The sequence below is a fragment of the Eucyclogobius newberryi genome, unplaced genomic scaffold, assembly GCF_026437365.1.
Source record: "Eucyclogobius newberryi isolate DKJ021-1_F unplaced genomic scaffold, fEucNew1.0.hap1 SCAF_3, whole genome shotgun sequence".
Lineage (NCBI taxonomy): Eukaryota > Metazoa > Chordata > Actinopteri > Gobiiformes > Gobiidae > Eucyclogobius > Eucyclogobius newberryi.
The window spans coordinates 11,054,385-11,075,242 of record NW_027315945.1 but is presented as its reverse complement, the minus strand read 5'-3'; the positions used below and the strand labels follow the sequence as shown (position 1 = coordinate 11,075,242).

The following is a 20,858-nucleotide window of genomic DNA, read 5'->3' as shown; positions in this document are numbered from 1 at the left end:
CTGCCTCGCCGACCATTTTAAAGAGGTCATTTTACCAGTGAGACAGTTCAGCTCCCCACATACATGCGCTGTGGTAAAACCATGCAGTGGAATTTGATCCATAACGGTGGCTTTAGTGTTACATGAGCAACACTATACAGATAAAAAGTTCAGAAGATAATATCAGTGAGGCAGGCTACTTTTGTTGAGAATATCAGGAGTAGGCAGGTTCGATGTTTTACTACACGTCTTTGTCCTAGTTCTGATTGACAATAAGGCTTTGGGCCTGGCGGTGCATCATTGTAAAAGTTAACAGCAGTTATGCAAAGGTTAAATGATCAGTTTCAGTGATTCTCAAACTGTGGTACTTGTATGCAGTCTGTTTTATGGTGCTGCAGTTTGAGTATTTGTTTTATTTAGAGACAAATCTATTCATTTCTTTGTTTTTGGGGTTAATAATCAACTTATCCATGGTTTTGTCTAATATTAGACCTGTGTTAGTCTCATTATTGATCATGTTTAGCCTTAATTTAGACCGGATAAAGTCAGGGTTTAGATCTGGTGGTACTTGGAATGTCATCTATTAAGTTTGGTGGTACTTGGGGTGAAAAGTTTGAGAGCCACTAATCTATATCTACCATATTTAACCCTTTTTACATTCAAAAAGTTTCTTTTTTTCCCTTTTCGCTAAACCAGGAAATTACAAAGTTTCGATTAAATTTAAACTTCAAAAATAAAGCGAGATTGCAGGTTAAATTATTTAGCTATCTGTAGTTTTCAGGGTGACGACAAATCAACAATTCAAAACTATATATTCTAGATTGGAATGATCAAAAGTCCTCAAAATCTGCTATTGTGAAGTTCCTAAAATATATTCAGAAATAAACTTGCAATAATGTTATCACAGCGTACACTTCATTAAGGTCGTTAAAAAGATTTGTGCCTCCAGATTGTACTTTTTCTATTCTAGACGACAGCGATCATTTTAATAATTTTTCTCTATTACTGTCACCGGATCCCAACAAATCGGACTAAGCGGGAAATCCCCATAGACAGATTTTATACAAAGATATTTTCTTGCCAAATTTGTAGTATTTACTCGAGCAGGCCTCTCCGTAATCCTCCGCCACTGCAGGTGCTTGGCTCGACCCATTTGCCCCAGACGCGAGTGTAGAAATGTGGGCCTCTGCTTCCTCCCTTCTCCATGTGTTATTTTCTCGAGGAGGAAATGTGTTCTTTTCATGGCAAATGCACATTGGCCTGGGCGTGCGTGTGTGTTATTATTAGTGAGGAGTGTCAGAGGGATTCCTAGTCTGCGCCGTGTTACTGAACCCGCTAGTATGTCTATTAGTCATCATGAGGAAATGGCTTGGCTGATTCCACTTGTTTTCCTAACTTCTGCTCTAATTGGCACTTTAATTAAGCAATGGAAACACACACAAGAGATTCCCCCTGACCTAGCGTTGAACTAACTTTTTTCAAGGTTTGTTTGCCAGTTTTCTTTAGGGCAGACTGCTGTTCTAGAGCTTGTGTTACACTGCAAGCCAGGGAGGGTACGTTTCAAGAGATTTCTGTGCACAAAACAAAGAGTATCGACAGGACCTTCACATTAAAAATAGGCTTGCATTTGACTCTATCTGGACATGAACATATCTGTTTTTAACCGTCTTAAAAACAAATCTTGTTCATTTTAACGGTTTGCCGGTTTGCCGCTGTCCAACATGATATGGGCGTCACACCACTGCTAAAAACAATTAGCCGGCAAATAGCACAAATGCATTACTTCCTTCCTGGTTCTATAAAAAGGCATTAGATGTTACGATCTTTATTTCATGAAATTTGAAGTATCACTACATCACTACTACTGATGTTTGCAAGTGAACACACAAATGTTAGGACAGCTTGCTGAATTGGTGAAGCTATCTGTTTGCTAACCCAAAAGTTGGTGGGTAATACCTTTCAACTGGCATTACTCCTGGCATTACTTCCATTAGGGCAAAGAGAAATCTGATATTAAATATGATATGAGGCAAAGAGCTGCATTCTGATTGGTCAAGAGCTGCATGTCGCTGCATCTTAACCAAAACTATAGCCCACTCACCTTGCTATTAAGACTTATTCAGAGGCTTATTTTTGGACTTTCCCAGCCCTTTAATAAACTTCCAATTTATCCATCTATACTCCATTTTTAATTCAACTCAAAACAGCTGCTAATACCATTCAGCCTGTCGACATGCAGATTCTCTACATCCACTCAGGGCCATGTTTGTATATTCATGCACAGATGCACTGAGATATGCATACACATGTTCTAAAGCCACAAGAAGTACATGGACAAGAAACACAGGCCATTGCCACACTTATCTGCTGAAATGCATGAGAGCACACTCGTATACAAACTTTGTGGCCATGGGTTAAACATACAGCTGATGACTGTGGCATTGAGGACTTCTATAAGCAGATGGAATTCATCAGTAATCAGAGGGTTGGCAAAAACATTTCTTACCACCAGATTACATCAAGCTTTAAAAACCGAGTTTACGGAAATATTTATAGGTTTATTGAGTATTTTCATTACACCGGAAATGCATGTCATTTTGGAGCCAAAGATATAAATGACAAAATATATACTTTTGTGAGTTAAGATAAGATAAGATATTCCTTTATTGTCCCACATGGGGAAATTTCATTGGTGCAACGCAGGTAGATACAGAGGTAGATACAGAAGAACAGATCACTTATAGGAAGTCTGAAAAACACTTTCAGTAGAAGATCTCCTATAAATAAATAAAAACTCCCATAGACAAATAAATAAATAAATACATAAATACCATTGCATGTGATCACGACAGTAATTGCACATGAATATGTGTCACGACAGCACATAGATTGCACATGAATTTCACAGTAATTGCACATGAATATGTGTCACGACAGCACATAGATTGCACATGAATTTCACAGTAATTGCACATGAATTGCACATGAATTCCAACAGCAATTGCACATATGACAGAATTGCACATCAGTATTAGGTTAGGTCAGTATTGCGAGTGTTCAGTACTAACAGTTTTTGTTATAAAGTCTGACAGCAGCAGGAAGGAAAGACCTACGGAACCTTTCCTTCACACATCGAGGGTGGATCAGTCTCTCACTGAAGCTGCTCTCCAGAGCGGAGAGAGTGTCCTGCAGGGGGCGACACTCATGGTCCAGCATAGATGTGAATCTAGCCAGGACCCTCCTGTCCCCCACCTCCTGCACCGAGTCCAGAGCACAGCCCAGGACGGAGCTGGACTTCTTGATGACTCTGTCCAGCTTCCTCCTCTCCCTCTCTGTGATGCTGCTGCTCCAGCAGGCCACACCATACAGGAGGGCTGATGCCACCACAGAGTCGTAGAAGGTCTTCAGGAGTGGCCCTGTCACTCCAAAAGACCTGAGTCTCCTCAGGAGGTAGAGCCGACTCTGGCTCTTCCTGTACAGTGCGTCTGTGTTATGAGTCCAGTCCAGTTTGTGGTTCAGATGAACACCCAGGTTCTTGTATGAGTCACTCTCTCAATGTCCCGTCCCTGGATGTTCACTGGTGAGGGGGCAGTGGGGTGGCGTCTGCGGAAATCCACCACCATCTCCTTGGTCTTCCCCGCGTTGATGAGGAGGTGGTTCCGCTGACACCAAGAGTTGCCAAGATAAAGCAAGTATTCCTTACTGTATAGTCATCAAAGCATATCTGATGTTGTTTTGTTCATTCGTGTATAGTCCAGTAATTCTCCTTCTCACTTTTTTCCACCTACATCAAACCACTCAATTGCTGGGTTTCTAATGACGTCACTACATTCTATAGTATTTGATGAAAATGGGGGGGCAGCTAAAATTAATATAGTTAAAATGCAATTTTTTTTGTAATATGACAGCAGCTAACGCGGATATTCTCCAAGCCACATTGAGCGTGTTTGGCAAAAAGGCACCATGGCACAACACTTTCTCAGGAGGTAGTCAGGAGAATAAAATGGGTGTTACTTCAATGCTTGGTCAGCCAACATTAAAGGTTGAATGGACGATTTTTTTGGCCCAAATCTGAGTCTTATTTCCTCGTGGCGTGGACTGCCGATTAGTCCTGCCACGTATCAATCAAAAAACGCACCTACCGCTCACCTGCAGCCGGGTGTGGTTCGTCCCCACGTTTCCGCGTGCCTAAGCGCATGGATCTATCATAATAGTTCCCTCAGTGTACGGGACAAAATGAAGACGGAGAAAGACAGTTCGAGCTGACTCAGAAGAAGACGGAAATCTACGGGAGACGAGAGATGCGATGCGCTCTGTCGCGCTGATAAACAAACGCACGTGTGTGTTGTATCAGTCCACACGGGGGAGTGCGCATGCACACTTCCGCCTGCGTTCTCAAATCGCCGAAAAATCGTCCATTGCGCCTTTAAGTCTTTGTTGGTATCTTTTGGAACTGGGCAGATCCTCACAAAATCTTTAAATCAGGAAGGAAGAGAGTATACAGTAGATTGGGCCCCCAAAAAATCCAGTCTGAAGCCGAGTTCACATCACTGCGTCCAAATTCGCGGCAGATGCCAGAGTTGGACGTCTGTACATTTGAAGGCAGACGCCTTGGATGCGCGTCCGAGGCGTCCTGTACGCGCCGCATCAAAAAATAAACTCACCAGCAGACGCACATCCAGCGCACATGCGCAGTGGAGGAGTAGTTTCCCTGTGATTCTGTTCTGGTGCGATGCCAGTTGAGAAAGTGGCTTTGGTGTATTTACTTCACAAAGTCCAAAAACGGAGGCAATGGTCTCCGGGGCTTGTCTTGGACTCGCAGACCTTTCAGACATGAACTCTCAGCGATGAGAGTTTAGTGAATATCATCATTTGCTTCAAGAGCTGCATCTTGAGGATTTTTTTTCTTAATGTTGCGGGGTTTGCTTTGGGGCTTCTTCCGGGTCGTGCATAGGCATGTCACTAGAGCATAATCTCTGATTGCGGCCGACACGCGTCCAAAGCTCAAACGCCCCTGGCACGTCGCGTCCGACGCTCAAAACGTATGATTTGCGCAGCAGGAATGCTCAAAACGCGCCACAAAAACGCTGGACGCCCAAGATGTGTGTCCACATTGACTTTGATTGTAAACTGGACGCTTTGACGCAGCGGTATGAACTGGCCTTAACTCTGCTGGACCTGACCTGAACCACTGCACGTACAGGCCAAACCCTATGGAGCCCTGAATCAGCAAAGAGTCCGTATAACACATTAGACTACACTTTTCAGTAAAACAAAGGGATTATGATGACATCAAACATTTTGCTTGTTTTTCTCTAATTTGGCAATTTTGGACATGGTTTATAATGTCACTTCCTGGTTTGACATGGCGAGGGAATATGACATAGGTAGAGGTAATTCCACAACTGTTACCTAACAACCAGATACTTGACAAATAATTACACATGATGGCCGTTTAAACTTTCATAAAAGGTGTAAGTTGCGTGCACATTTTCGATGGAATGTCGCTTTTTGATGATATAGGTTGAGGTATTATGTTGTCAACCTCAGCACTACTTCCTGTCATTTTTGACTTTTTTATTTCTCAAATTTTCTTCACCAACTGCAATTTGACTTGTCATAATTAGAAAAAATGAGGGCCTATCAGGCTTTAAGAGTTTACCACACCCTTTTAATGAAGCATCTTCTACCTTATATTTAGCAACTTGATTTGGTTTAACATTTTATCTCCATATAATAGTGAACACCGTTAAAAACAGGAGAATCTCGAGACCAGCTGGGAGAATACTAGATCCACCCCGGGTTATTTGATTTCAATGTTTATGGTTCAAGATTACTTTACTTAACTATTTTATTACACTGGACAATAGCCCCTCTTTCAATACCCAAGAAAAGGAAGCAATGAAACGTCCCCAGATGTATAGCAATACGGTAGTCAATATTTGCCTCATGAAACTCACTGGAAACCACATTTCCCCCCGAACATGAATTCTTGATATCCCTGTGCGCTCCATCCACCACACTTCACAGACCCTTACTTCTGAACTTCACACACACACCATCCCCATGCAGCCTTCTGCGAGTGAGTGTGCGTATTGATAAAAGAGCCCGGTCCAGTCAAGGGCTCCATTGTTGGCAGCAGCTCAGCTCCACGCACCCTCTGATTGATGCCAGCTGAGAAACACAAAGCCACATTTAGTCCGCACACCCCGACAGAACACCAACGCTACACGGACATATGGGGACCAAAGCTAATCGCTGTGTATGCATTTATACAAGGGAGGGGGAAAGGTATAGGAAGTCATAAACCTATGCGAACCAAGGAGATGAAAATACAAAATAAAAGAGTCAAGATGGCAGGGGATTGGTGGAGAACGGTGACTGAACTGGCGCTAACCTCAAACAACCTGCAGGAAAAGGCTCACGGGGTCACAACCTTTTGACTTATGGGGAATAATGTCTGGGTTTTATTCTTTGCACACAGCAGGGACGCAGGCTAACAAAAGCAGCCTTCAACTTTAAGAAGGAGTGCATTAAGGTCAACCGAAAGGCAGCATTGGAAGGTAACTAGACCACAGTATACAAAGAAGTAGGAAAGGAATGGCATTACATTAAAGTTTCAAGCAAATGATTTGCATATAAACTACTGTCTGGTCAGAATCTGTCTGGCCTTGGTCTGAGCAATGCTGTTGTCAGAGTTTGGAGACAACTACATGTACGTGTAGTTCATTGTGAAAGCTCACTTCCTCCCGATTCCAGCCGCGTCCGTTTCTGATGTTCTACCTGCCTCACATCACCGCGCTGTTGCACACTTTCCTCTATTTCTCTCATCCCAGTCCCCAGAAATATGGGCTTTAGTTTCCTTAATAAACTGAGATGCAGTTGATTTTCGACTGTGAGATATCCACTAGTTATAAATGAAAGTAAGTGTGTATTGTGAGTAATTATGGCACTAAAATGTGCTAATTTTAAGTGAGTGTAGTTATCTGGAGCCACAACTTCATTAATCAAATGAAATTATGTTTCTGTTGACCCAAAGATGCTAGAAGTAAAAAGAATATAAGAAATGTGTCTGCTGCCCAGTGGCTGAGTGGTTAAGGCACAGCACATGTATGCCAGGCTCCAAGTGCAGCCGGCCGCAGTGTCAAGAGTTTGAACCCCGGTAATTTACTGCCTTCTCTCTCATGCCCCATTCCTCACTCATCTCTCCTCCCCCATTCCTCACTCATCTATCCTGTCTGATAAAACCTGTTGGCCAGAAAATCTTTAAAAAAACATGATCCACCTGTTCATTAAGTATTTAGTGTTCTTGAATGTGACATTGGCTCTATTTCAATCTTTCTGCAATGTCTGGAGCTCCTTAATAAAGCACACGACTGAAAAACAAGTGATCTAACAACTGGGAGTTATAGATGTTAATTGAGGATCAGAATAGATGTACTGCTAATGTGAAGGAAGTCACATGTTAGTTTTATTTGAATGTATTTAATATTTAAGAGCATTAATCAAAGACAGCATTGAAGTTTTGTAGCAGACTATTGCTCTCAGAGATAACTTCAATCTGCAGTCCCTGCAATAGGCTTTGGCCATGATGACATAAAAAAAAAAGAACAATAACAGTAAAATATTCTAATAAAAAACGCAATAAATGCATGCATGCAATGAGGTGTTGGAAAGGTCAGCCAGCCAGCCAGGAAACCAGTAGAAATTTTTCAAAACTGCAGTAGAATATTCCAACATGTTCTGTGGGAGGGGCCCCAGTCCCTCTTAATCACTCACTGGCACAACCAACATCAAATCTAGCAGTCCTCTGGCTTCCAGTTCTGTTCTAGTTGTGACTAACATACATAGCAGATACTGTATTGATTCATGCCACTCAAAGGCACATTTTTGATTTATTTTGTATTGGTATTGGCAATTAAATTGGTGTTATTGTGAAAGATCTCAGTTTAAGAATAATACCAATGTAAACTAAAAATCCTTGTACCCCCTTGCGGTGGGAGGCTGTAGCTTCATTCCCCCATAGACTCTGAAACCTGTGGGAAACACTGGCCTTGGATGTTTTGCAAGTTTGAAAGAACTAGTCTTTTTTTGGCTCAACGTCAATGATTATCCGAGCAAAATATTTTCAGTTGAGAATTTGAGGTATGAAGTGTTAATAGTTAGATAATCACTTTTTATGGGAAATCTACTCATATTACATTGCTAAGCATTTCCCAACCTTTGAAAAAAAAAATCTAATTAAAGACTTGGACATATTTGAGTATAATGTATTATGTGTGAGTGACATTGTACTGTAGATGACCATAGAACTGAATGAAAGCTAGGACTTGGACTTTTCTGTTTTCATATCCAATCAAAAGTCAAAGTGTGCGTTCTGGATTTAGGCTCGGACCGGACTCCATCACCACAGTCTGCTCCTCTTCTGCGGTACCTACACAATGTGACAGTCTAGCATTTCACAAATCAAAAAGGCTTACTTTGGCAATTACCTCAAACTCTCTCTCACGCACTTTACTTCGAGCCCTCCATCTTTGTTTTAGCAGTATCAGATAGCCTCGACCTATCCATTTGTCAAACAAGCGAGTGGTTGGCGCGACCACTCATTTGCCAACACACACACAGCTCCATTAGCCGCAGATCTGCTTTCACCTCCTGCTCCTTCTCCTCCTCCTCCCCGGCTCCCGTTTCCCTGCCTCTCCGACTCCGACTTGTCCTTTCTTGTCGTCCTTGCTTGCATCTGTCTTGTTCTGTCACCACTCGTTCGTGGCGGCCCACTCATCTTCACTCTCGGATCGTAATGATGGAGGGACGGTGGGATTGACCCCTGCCCCAAGGTCAAAGTTCATCCACCCTAGACCGCACCTCATCCATGCATTCATTCATTTATCCTCTGAGTGCTTAACCAAACCATGAAGGGCCCGAGCCAGTGTCATTTCAAAGCCGCCATTCAGCTTGTGTTTGTGCCACTCCACGGCCCTGTGCAGTCGGTGAGCTGGAAAGCCGTGTAATCATAACTACACTGTCCACATTCAGCCAAAAGTTGTTTTAAATGTTAGTCTACTTCATTATATTGATCTAAAATTTTGCAACTGACCACAGATGTCGAAACTTATCAGAATATTGTACATGTTTGAGGTCACAGTGTACCCCGATAGTTTAGGCTGAGTTCTTTCTCATTGTTGTTCAGCTGTAAGCCCCCTCGTCTGTTGTGGTTGGGAACCTAACAGACCATTTGCAGTAATAATGACCATCATTTTCACTGTAATATAAAACTATGAAGGAAATAAACTAATTAAAGAGTTCCAAAAAGTGCGCTGGTTGGGTGGCACAACAACAATTTCTCAAACCTGCCGTTTTATTTACAGGGGTTTGTAATGTGAAAGATTGTACATTTTAGACTTCATTACAGCAAAAAAATGAACATGTTTCTACATCATCCAAAGAACTTTTTCAGTTATGACACAGCTCTGGTAAAGAGCTGGTTTAAATGGCTGTCTGAATGGAGTATCCCTTATTAGTTAGTCCATTGCAATACGGCAGCAAATGCATGGGCTCCGTCAGCACAAAAGTTGCATCACAATTCAAAAAGCTACTTGGATGAGTTCTGAAACCTATTCACTGTGTCCAGATGACAGAATTCATATTATGGCAATAAAATGTCTCCAATTGCTCCATTGTTTTTTTGGAAGAGTCTGACATTTTGAGATACAATATAACATTCCAGAACATAAGGACCAAGTTTCTCAAATAAGCAATTTTATTACCAATCAGAGGACCTTAAGACATTTGTGAAACCATCTTCTCTTGTCTCATTCCTGCAGATGATGTCGTTGGCCGAGGCTGCAGAGGAGAACCAGGCTCAGTTGGACCAGGCCTTTGCGCAACTGAGGAGTGGCACTCACCTCCTGGTCCTGCTACTGTCTCTGTGGCAGGGCCTTCCCCCCGACCAGACGGCCCTGCTCGAGGCCACACTGCTGCCTCTGCTGCAGGACACTCAACAGCTGGTATGTCCATACAGGCACATACAAGAAAAGGCCAAGATACACTTGCAAATACATCTGTCTTCTATGAAGTTATTATATGCAAGAGTTATAAGTTACTTATATGATAAGATTATGCCGATTATGCTGCATCAAAAACATGGAGCGGTGTCCACTATTTTCTCTGGCATTGACTTGCTGAGGAATACAACGTGACCACTGCACACAATAAAGCTACTTTTGTCAATTTTCAAAAAGCAAAAGGAAGAAGTATGTATCTAACTAGTTCCTTGTTCTCACAAAACCCTTGTACACATGGGCAATATTCACATGGATGATTTTTTGGAGTGTATGTATAACTGTGTATGGCATACAGTATTACAAAGTGAAACAGGGGTGGACTGCCATCCTAGCGTTACCTACTGTTCTTACTTCTGTTAGCTGTCTCTAAAATACTTTATTAGATGGAGACAGCGTGTTGTAGTCTGATTTTGTCACAAAGTGCTGCTTTGTCAATATACTCACAAAATGTACTCATTGACATTTTGTTCATGTGCATACAACTGATGTAAATAAGAGTGTTTACTTTACCATTATTAGGCCCGAGCGCCACAAGCTGGCGAGAGGCCTATTAATCTCGTAAGGCCGTGCGAAGCACGGCTGCGAAAGTGCGCACGTAGTGCGCACGAAATCGAGCGCGAAGCGCTCGCCCACTTCCAAACACTCACTAACGCACTCCTTCACTCATTCACGCCCCGTGCATACTAATTAGTAGTAGGAAAATGGAACATTACCGTTGTAAACGGGCGAAGCCCGTGCAAAAGTGCGCACTAAACGAGCACTTTACATTGAGATGATGACCGCGACCCCATATAAAGCACTCATTTGCGCTAAGTAGCTCACGAATACGTTCCCCATCTCTTGCATGTTCCGTGCATATAAGCATGTAATGCAAAAATTGAACATTATTACTGTATAGAGGGCCAAAAACACAAAGTGGGCGGAGCCCACTCAAAATTAACGAAAGTACCCGTCAGTGACCAGGGACCCACACCATGAGGTAGGAAAGCGCGAGCGCTTTCCGAAAATGTATAGTTTATGATATTTGAAAAATGGGAAACATTGTTTTCGCATTGGAATATTATTCTTCTTTCTTCTTTCTTTCTTCTCGGGACCAACCCCCCTATTTTTCACCCAGTGAACATTGACGAAAAGTCAAACAAATTTGCACACCTCTAAAAATCGTGCTTCTCTACATTCTGGCTATCTCCCTTTTCTAAAATTAAAAAAATTGGCCCGTCAGCGCCCCCAAATGCATTGAGAGATAGGAAATGACCCAAAAGATATCTGATCGTAGAATCATAAAATTTGGCGCAGAGGTAGATGGTGACAAGAGAAGTAAAATTATTATTACGGCAACGCCGTCCGCCCAACCAAATGTCGGCCATATTGGTTCAAAAATGGCTAAGCATGACTCGGGAGTTTTTTCAAACGTCGTACTTTTTCGAACTCCTCTCAGGGCGTTGGCCCTAAAAAGCTGAAATTTGGTAAAAATGGTACTGAGGAGTGGGACATCAAAAGTTATCCAAATTACATTGATACCTGTCACGGTCTCTGTGCGGCGAAGCCGCAAACTGTAGCTAGAATTTCAGAAATCTCCCAAATTTAAAATTTCTGCCGTTTGCGCAGATAAAGTCCGAATTGCGTCAAATTAGAATCAGTTATTAAACTCTTTGCCTTAAACCTACTTGAAGTGAAACAAATTAATTTGGCGCCACAGCGCCCCCAACAGATTTTATATGGAGGTTAAATGTTTAGTTTTGCGAAATTATATGAAATTTGACACACATCTCAATTTTGGCATCCCCATCAAAAAAGTCAACGAGACCCATGTCATAATTGTTACGGCTTTGTCAACAATGACCGAAACCGCCCATGTTATTCCATTGGGGAAATTGCCAGAACATGCTTATACTTTATACTTTCACGAACTCCTCCTAGGGCGTTAGCCCTATTAACCTGAAATTTGGTGAGACTCAGCTTCAGGGGTAAAAGTTATACACATTTTTATCCAAAGAGTCACGGTCTCTGTGCGACAAAGCCACACATTTTGCCAAGAATTCTAAATAAAATTGCTTTTTGAATGGTGAAACAAAGGATGGAAGATGTGACAGCGTCACAGAATCAGCAGTAGATGTAATAAAAGGACAATTGGGGCGCGTTAGCGCCCCCTCTTGCGGCGTGGCCGCGGCGTCGCGAGGGCCGATCGTTGCCGCTTGCGGCTATATTTATTATTATTATTTTATTGTATCTTTATTTTTATTTTCTTCCCTCCATTCCCTATTAAAGGTCCCATAACATGCAAAATCGACTTTTCAGAGCTTTTAACCTTCTTACATTGCTATTTGTGCTTCATATATGTACCCAGAGTGTTTTTTTGATTGATTCCCGCAGTGTTTAGCTATATTACAGACTATCTCTTTTCCTCGAATCTCCAAACTGACGGGCGGTGGGTCAAGACCGCGTCATAAGGGCAAGCACGTGTCACCATCGGGTGGGCGGGGCACACACGCGCTCTGAGACTACGCCACGGGTTGGGCGGGGGAGCCAGATCGCTCTTCGCAAGGGTGGGGGCGAATATCAAACCAAGCCGTTTGCATTTCCGGGTTGGTGAGGGGGTCCAAGGTCTGGGTGATATTTCTTAACTATTATGTTAAGGGTGTTGCACAACCCTTATTATTATCAATTATACACTTAGGATAGACTACGAAACGTGAAAAAAAAACATGTTATGGCACCTTTAAGATATGAGAGGACCTGTTTACAGGAGTTTTGTTAATAAGAGTTTTTGTTTTTGTTTATAAGAGTTCTTCTATTAAGAGTGTTTTTTAAACTTCCTATAAGTTGTCTGTCCTTTCCCCCTGTATCTACTGCGTTGTAACACCAAAATTTCCCCATGTGTGGACATTAAAGGATCATCTTATCTTAAAATATTGCATATTGAAATCCAGTGTAATATGGACTACAGTTTTGACTCTAAATCGGGACTAAAATGTAGGATCTGCACCTGAGCATTAATGCATTTTATCAAATGAATTAGCCTAAGACATTTCAAATGAACTGGGAGTTTGCATCGTTCCTTTGAATCCTCTCTCTCCCCGCCTCGCTCTCCACCCACCTCAATCCCGGTTACCCGGTCAAAAGACATCACTGTTGTATAGTAGCCCTGCCTAAATCAGGTTTCATAAAAACAACAACTTTGTACTTCTGTGTTTGTACAGAGTTAATTAGTAATTTAGTAGAAAATTACTCAATATAAAACATTTTTTAAACTCATACGGTATCTGTGTTCAAATGAGCCTTCACTGTTTCCAGGCCATGTTTTTAAAGTAGAAATGCAGTTCTGGAGAAGATTGGATTAAACATACCAAGCCAAATAGTTTCTACCATTCTGTTTGTAAATTATACATTTGCATTTGAACAGGTGTGTCTAATAATGTGGCCAGTGTCTTACTGTCCAGCATGTGTCCATCCATCTGCAGCTGCTCAGTAAACAGAGCACTGGTTAAACACATACTCACTAAAACTACCTAAATACGTGAAGTGGTCTGGTCCCACCGGAGGAGACCCCACACTCGTCTGTCAACTCTTCCGACAGCGTGTTTATAATTGTAGCAATAATGTTCTCTAACAGTTTGTGTCTTCAGCCAAACTGATGAAAAATATGGTTAAACCCTTTCCGATGGGTATGTATGTTCAATATACACAAAAATGTCAAAAATGTTCAAGTTTATATTTTAATGTTGTATTAGGTATTTGGATATGTGTGTGTTTTTGCTGTTGGAAGAAGGATCAAAGCAATACTATATACACCAAAATGTGTTTCTGTTCATCCTTACTTTGGCCTTTTCTTCTTCTTCTTGGCTGCCCTGTTGTATAAATAAATAATGACTTTAATGCATTGTATTTGGCTCTCCAAATACTATAATATTTTGGTTGTGGTACTAACACATATTGCAGTGTCAAAATGTTGCCTTGAATGTAAGTGTGGGGCTTCACAATATAGCATTAAACTTGTCTATCATACTTTTGTTGAATTACATGTGTTTTACTGCAAATGAAATACCTTAATGAACATGTGGGGTGGCCTCTCTACAGATGTGATTTGTTATATGGCCTGATGGGGTCCGACTTTTTGTCTCAATAGAAATAAGTTTAATGCCATTGGAACATTTCAGGCAAATAAATGACATCTCCATAGATACAAGCAAATGGCAAAAGTTACACCGTGTACCTTTAATGCCCTTGCGATCACAACCAGCCACAGAGACTGGAGTGAACAGTGTAGGTGGGACATAGAACTGACTACTTTCTGGTTAGTGGGCAAACAATTAACCCACTCCACCAGTGTCACCCCAATGCTAAAAATTCTGTTAAATTTGATTCTTTATTATGCACATCTGAAAGGGAACATTGCTAAATCCCTAGTCCTTAAACATTGCTGCCCCATCACTCTTAAGTTTGTGGAAATGTTACATAAATACATTTGGACCCCTGACTTGCCCTGTGTCCTGGCCCTCTTTCCCATGTCCCCCATCGGACCAAGGTCAGCACGGCTTTAAGGGGGGATGACATACAGCCCTGGAAGCGGCCCTCTGACTCACATACTGTACGACTATGAGCTCTGGATAAACACCGGTGTTGACAGAGTCCATCCATTTGCTGCCGTAAAAAAAAAAACACCACTGATTTCTCACCCCACCGAGACCCTCCCTGTCTACCTGCCTGTGTGTTTTTCCATGCCCCCGTATCAAACCCCCAGACCCCAACCACCTTCTCATCACCACAGGCTATTTGCAGCGTTGTATGACCGTACAGTGCCCAAATAGCCGAGAGGGTCATTTATGAGACCGGGGGGACACTTCTGTACATGCGCAAATAAGTGTGCTTGTTCTTTTGAATTCGATTAATAGCATAGTGTGAATTAGCACTAATCAGGGTCATGTTCAAGGTATTTACAGATGGACTAATAGGCTATTTTCAGGCAACAGTAAAGTATCTCGCAGCCTACTGTCAGAAATAGAGCTTAGCTATTAGTTTTATAGCTTTGTGATGAAGAGGAGGTAGGATAAACGGGGACTAGCATGTAATACAAGTGTACTAACACCTTGTGGAATTTCACTGTTAAGCCAGGATTTAGGAAGATTTGTGGTGCATTAGGAGATGGGGTTGTTTCCACTGGAGAAGAACAGCCTGCTATTAAAGGGATGACTTTACAAATAGACATTGGTAACACTTATACCATCAATACCACTTAATGCTAGTATGGTTATTAGGCCCGAGCGCCACAAGCTGGCGAGAGGCCTATTAATCTTGTAAGGCCGTGCGAAGCACGGCTGCGAAAGTGCGCACGTAGTGCGCACGAAATCGAGCGCGAAGCGCTCGCCCACTTCCAAACACTCACTAACGCACTCCTTCACTCATGCACGCCCCGTGCATACTAATTAGTAGTAGGAAAATGGAACATTACCGTTGTAAACGGGCGAAGCCCGTGCAAAAGTGCGCACTAAACGAGCACTTTACATTGAGATGATGACCGCGACCCCATATAAAGCACTCATTTGCGCTAAGTAGCTCACGAATACGTTCCCCATCTCTTGCATGTTCCGTGCATATAAGCATGTAATGCAAAAATTGAACATTATTACTGTATAGAGGGCCAGAAACACAAAGTGGGCGGAGCCCACTCAAAATTAACGAAAGTACCCGTCAGTGACCAGGGACCCACACCATGAGGTAGGAAAGCGCGAGCGCTTTCCGAAAATGTATAGTTTATGATATTTGAAAAATGGGAAACATTGTTTTCGCATCGGAATATTCTTCTTCTTCTTCTTCTTCTTCTTCTTCTTCTTCTTCTTCTTCTTCTTCTTCTTCTTCTTCTTCTTCTTCTTCTCGGGACCAACCCCCCTATTTTTCACCCAGTGAACATTGACGAAAAGTCACAAAAATGTTCACACCTCTAAAAATCGTGCCTCTCTACATTCTGGCTATTTCCCTTTTCTAAAATAAAAAAAATTGGCGCGTCAGCGCCCCCAAATGTACCAAAAATGCATTGAGAGATGGGAAATGACCCAAAAAAAATCTGATCGTAGAATCATGAAATTTGGCGCAGAGGTAGATGGTGACAAGAGAAGTAAAAAATATTATTACGGCAACGCCGTCCGCCCAACCAAATGTCGGCCATATTGCTTCAAAAATGGCTAAACATGACTTCGGAGTTTTTCCAAACGTCCTACTTTTACGAACTCCTCCCAGGGCGTTGGCCCTAAAAAGCTGAAATTTGGTGAAAATGCTACTGAGGAGTGGGACATCAAAAGTTATCCAAATTACATTGATACCTCTCACGGTCTCTGTGCGGCGAAGCCGCAAACTGTAGCTAGAATTTCAGAAATCTCCCATATTTAAAATTTCTGCCGTTTGCGCGGATAAAGTCCGAATTGCGTCAAATTAGAATCAGTTGTTAAACTCTTTGCCCTAAACCTACTTGAAGTGAAATAAATTCATTTGGCGCCACAGCGCCCCCTACAGATTTTATATGGAGGTTAAATGTTTAGTTTTGCGAAATTATATGAAATTTGACACACAACTCAATTTTAGCATCCCCATCAAAAAAGTCAATGAGACCCATGTCATAATTGTTATGGCGTTGCCGTAACGATGACCGAAACCTCCCATGTTATTCCAATGGGGCCAGAACATGTTTACACTTTAGACTTTCACAAACTCCTCCCAGGGCGTCAGCCCTATTAACCTGAAATTTGGTGAGACTCATCTTCAGGACCATCAAAAGTTATCCACATTTTCATTCAAAGAGTCACGGTGTCTGTGCGGCAAAGCCGCACATTTTGCCAAGAATTCAAAATAAAATTGCTTTTTGATGGTAAAACAAAGGGGAGAAGATGTGACAGCGTCACAGATTCAGCAGTAGGCGTGATAAAAGGACAATTGGGGCGCGTTAGCGCCCCCTCCTCTTGCGGCGTGGCGGCGGTGTGGCGGCGGCGTGGCGAGGGCCGATCATTGCCGCTTGCGGCTATATTTCTTGTTTCAGTTGTACAATTTATGCATGCTTTTTTAACTTCTGAAATTAGAACTTTATCTGCTAGAATATAATGGCTTTATAAACTACTGATTTAAGATAAGATAAGATAATCCTTTATTGTCCCACATGGGGAAATTTCATTGGTGCAACGCAGGTAGATACAGAGGTAGATACAGAAGAACAGATCACTTATAGGAAGTCTGAAAAACACTTTCAGTAGAAGATCTCCTATAAATAAATAAAAAACTCCCATAGACAAATAAATACATAAATACCATTGCATGTGATCCCGACAGTAATTGCACATGAATATGTGTCACGACAGCACATGGATTGCACATGAATTCCAACAGCAATTGCACATATGACAGAATTGCACATCAGTATTAGGTTAGGTCAGTATTGCGACGGGATAACGTGACGATCTCCGGGTAAGACGACTGTTCTCCGCAGTTTCATGAGTTCCTCCTTTGCTTACCTTCAGCTATAATTGTGTGCCTTTGGACAGTTCGAGTGAAGTGAACTACCAGGAATGAATGTACATTCTGTATTCACAGGAGGAAATACAAGAGGGCTGTTAATTAGAAATTAAAGTGACATAATTGTCATACAAATGGCAATTAAGTTTTTCTGTTTATCATCGGTTGTGACGCTAAGCGCCAACAGTGTAGTCAACATGTTTGGATGAAAATACATTAGAAAAGCATTGCACAAGCGTTTGCTTCAAATTGTGTAATTGAAGTATTATCACATGAAAGAAAAAATGTAATACTAAAATACCTGTTTTTTATTTCAAGTCAGAATAAACAATGTTGCCAGAGTTAACTACAGAGTGTAGTAGACCCATAACAAAGGAGGCAGAGGAATTTTTGTCTAGTATCTAACAAAACATCTCATTTAGGTGCAGCCAACTAGAACACCTCTTTGCACTCGGCGTCTGCTCCTACTTTCCTTGCATGCATTTTTTAAACTCATCTTCTGTTTCCTTCATTCCACTTTTAGATCTGACAAGTTGATCCACTATACAATGTGCACTGTTTAAAAAAAGGGGGGGAGAGAAAAAACAGCTTTTGTAAAAGGTTTCAGATTTTGACAGGACGATGCTTTATCCCTGTGACACTGGGGCTGTCACTGAGCCCATAACTCTAGTTTCAAATGACTTTCCCAGTTCTGATTCTCAGGACAGATGGGTAACTGTCTAAACACTTTCTTCTCTTTTTTTGTGTGAGTCCTTCAAGGTTCTGTACTGGGACCAAACTAGTTTCTCACAATTGTATGCTTATGATTATTATTATGTCACTTTTCTGGTGGGACTGTTTGCTACCCGCTTGTCTCCCTTGACATGTTTCTGCTTTGAAATGTTCCACACTATAGCATTAAACGTATACATTTTGTATTTATTCAATTACACATGTTGTTATTACTCAAATGCATTGTATACTGGTGATGTCACATGCTTTTCTCCATAGAGTGAACAGCTTAATGCACATATTGTGGAACATTTGAGGTTAAGCAAAAACATGATGGAGACCAGCATGTGGCAGATCCTCCAGCACCAATGTTCCTGCTCCTTCAAATATATTTTTAGTATATCAGTTTTACTCAAATTTAATCTTTCAAAACGCAACCAAAATAATGCTGTTTTTGTATCATGTAAATAAAGATGGACACCAAATCAGAAGAACAGGATACCAAAGTAGAGATTGTGCTTCTTTGCCTGGAGCGGCTATGATACATTCGGTCAGTGGTTCTCAACCTTTTTCTACTTTACGACTTCCCGCAAACTGATAAAGTCGCCTTATTTATTTTGATTGATTTTATTTTCAGGGCATAAGCCTAGATAAAGTAATTTTGTAGGGTAGCCAACAGGAATCTACATTTAACTTTGCATTTGAAGGACCTATTTAAGAGTTTTATAGTTTTGAAACGTGAAAAGCAGCAACACTATTTTATGTACCAGATTTTTTGCATGTAGTAAAGTAAAAACTGTTTTGCCCCAGTGCATATTGTATATATTGTAAAAGCATCTTATTTGGGTGAAAATTAAAGCACGGCACTTTCTCTGCATCTAATTATAGAACATTTTATTCACTGTAAAGTAGGAAGTGTGCCGTTACCATGCTAATACGTTTGTTTGCTTTACCCGGGACAGAAAAACGCATTCTGGGCTCAGAGTCGTGAAAAGTGCTTCTAAACTCAAGGATGCTGGAACTGCAGTAGGAAAGTGAGCAATACATGTGGACCGCTGGAAGTTTAAAATGAGCTATAGTTCTCTAGCAAGTCCTGCGCCTTTAAGACTGCACACATTTTCAATATTCCCCACATCATCTGATGACCCCCTGAAATAATTTTGGTTTCCGACCCCCAGGTTGAGAACCACTGCATTAGATGATGAGGTCTTTTAATCTAAACCATAGAATTTGATAGCCGTTTCAATTAATTGACATAGTTTTGTGTCTTCAGCCATAATGATTGTTCATCCGTCTGAACTGCAGTTAAATCTTGAAATGTTCACACAAAGTCCTCTTTTGATTCCAAACCCAAACTTCTCCCCATTACTACATTAGTGGGAATTTGCTTCTAATTTATCTCTCTGGCCTGTGTCCAAATCTGTGTCAGTCCGCCTCTCTATGCTTCCTTTCTCCTTGTTCAGTTGAATAAACGCACCCAGCTATTTTTTCTTTTTTTTAAAGGACGTTTCATTTTCCTCCTCAGCATGTGGAACCTATGTGTCAGCCCTGACCCGTGCCAACTTTCCACCATCAGCCTGCTGTTACGTCCTGGCCCTCTTTTGTCCCGTGTTTTTGATAACCTGGTGATGTATTGTAGCAAGAATGGGTCACCTACATCGCAGCACTCCTCCTCCCTCTCTTCCTCTCATTTGGGTGCATCCTTATCTGGGATCGCCCCCGTCTGTAATATGTGCCTTAGCCTCTGTCATCATCCCATCTCCTTGACCTTCTACATCCTCGTGTCTTTCTCTTTCGGGCCCCTCTGTCATCGTCATTACAGGCTTGATTACCTGTCATTATGGCTCATTTGGGGCCTATCAGTGTGGCGACAGGCCGGGGGCAGACGAAAAAATGGAGGGTTACCTGTCATCATGCCCCCCCCCACTACACACCCTGTCTGATAACCCCGCCCCCTAGAGATCAGTCAGCCACAGACTACAGTAGTTTACTGCTTTGGTAATAAATCTGTGTTAATTGGTTGTGGCTAGCTTTAGGCTGTAAAAAAAAAGAGAAAAAAGGGCTGACATCTCAAATAGAATACATTCAAATTGAGAGTGATGATGACAAAAAAAAAAATTCTGAGGTCGAGTTAAGTTAAAGTTGAGATTGTGTCCAGTTAAAAGTAAATATAATAAAACATATAATACATTATTTTACTTTCGGACTTACTGTATTAAGTCCTTGCTTCATTCAGATTAATTCAGACAACAAATCACATTAGTACAGTGACATGAAATCAACATTTAGGAGTTAGGGCCACACAATCTATCGCAATCAAATCGCAATTTGAGTTGGTACAATCATCATCACAAAGAATGCAATTATTTAGATGATAGAATATCCTCTACAAAGAACAAAATACCCTGTCTTTTATACAAAAATCTTGTTCTTCCTGTAATTTAGACCGCTACGTACATGTTCTTAAATTGAGTTTATTTTTAATTCTACTCTTAATGTTAATGGTCCTTGAGTTGTTTACAATGTGCACTATGACAGCAGAATCCTACTTTATACACAAATATTGCAAATCTAATCGCAATGGCAGTACTATTCAGAATGTTATGT

The 20,858-nt window shown here is 41.5% G+C and overlaps 1 protein-coding gene across 2 annotated transcripts in view; it reads left to right on the top strand.

Annotated features, from left to right (window-relative positions):
* Positions 1-20,858, top strand: part of bbs9 (Bardet-Biedl syndrome 9) — a 203,721-nt gene that overhangs the window by 92,567 nt on the left and 90,296 nt on the right. For both annotated transcript variants that reach the window (XM_072460825.1, XM_072460824.1), the window contains one exon: positions 9,804-9,986. In XM_072460825.1, the coding sequence (XP_072316926.1) occupies positions 9,804-9,986 (183 nt within the window). The remainder of the gene's footprint in view (positions 1-9,803; positions 9,987-20,858) is intronic.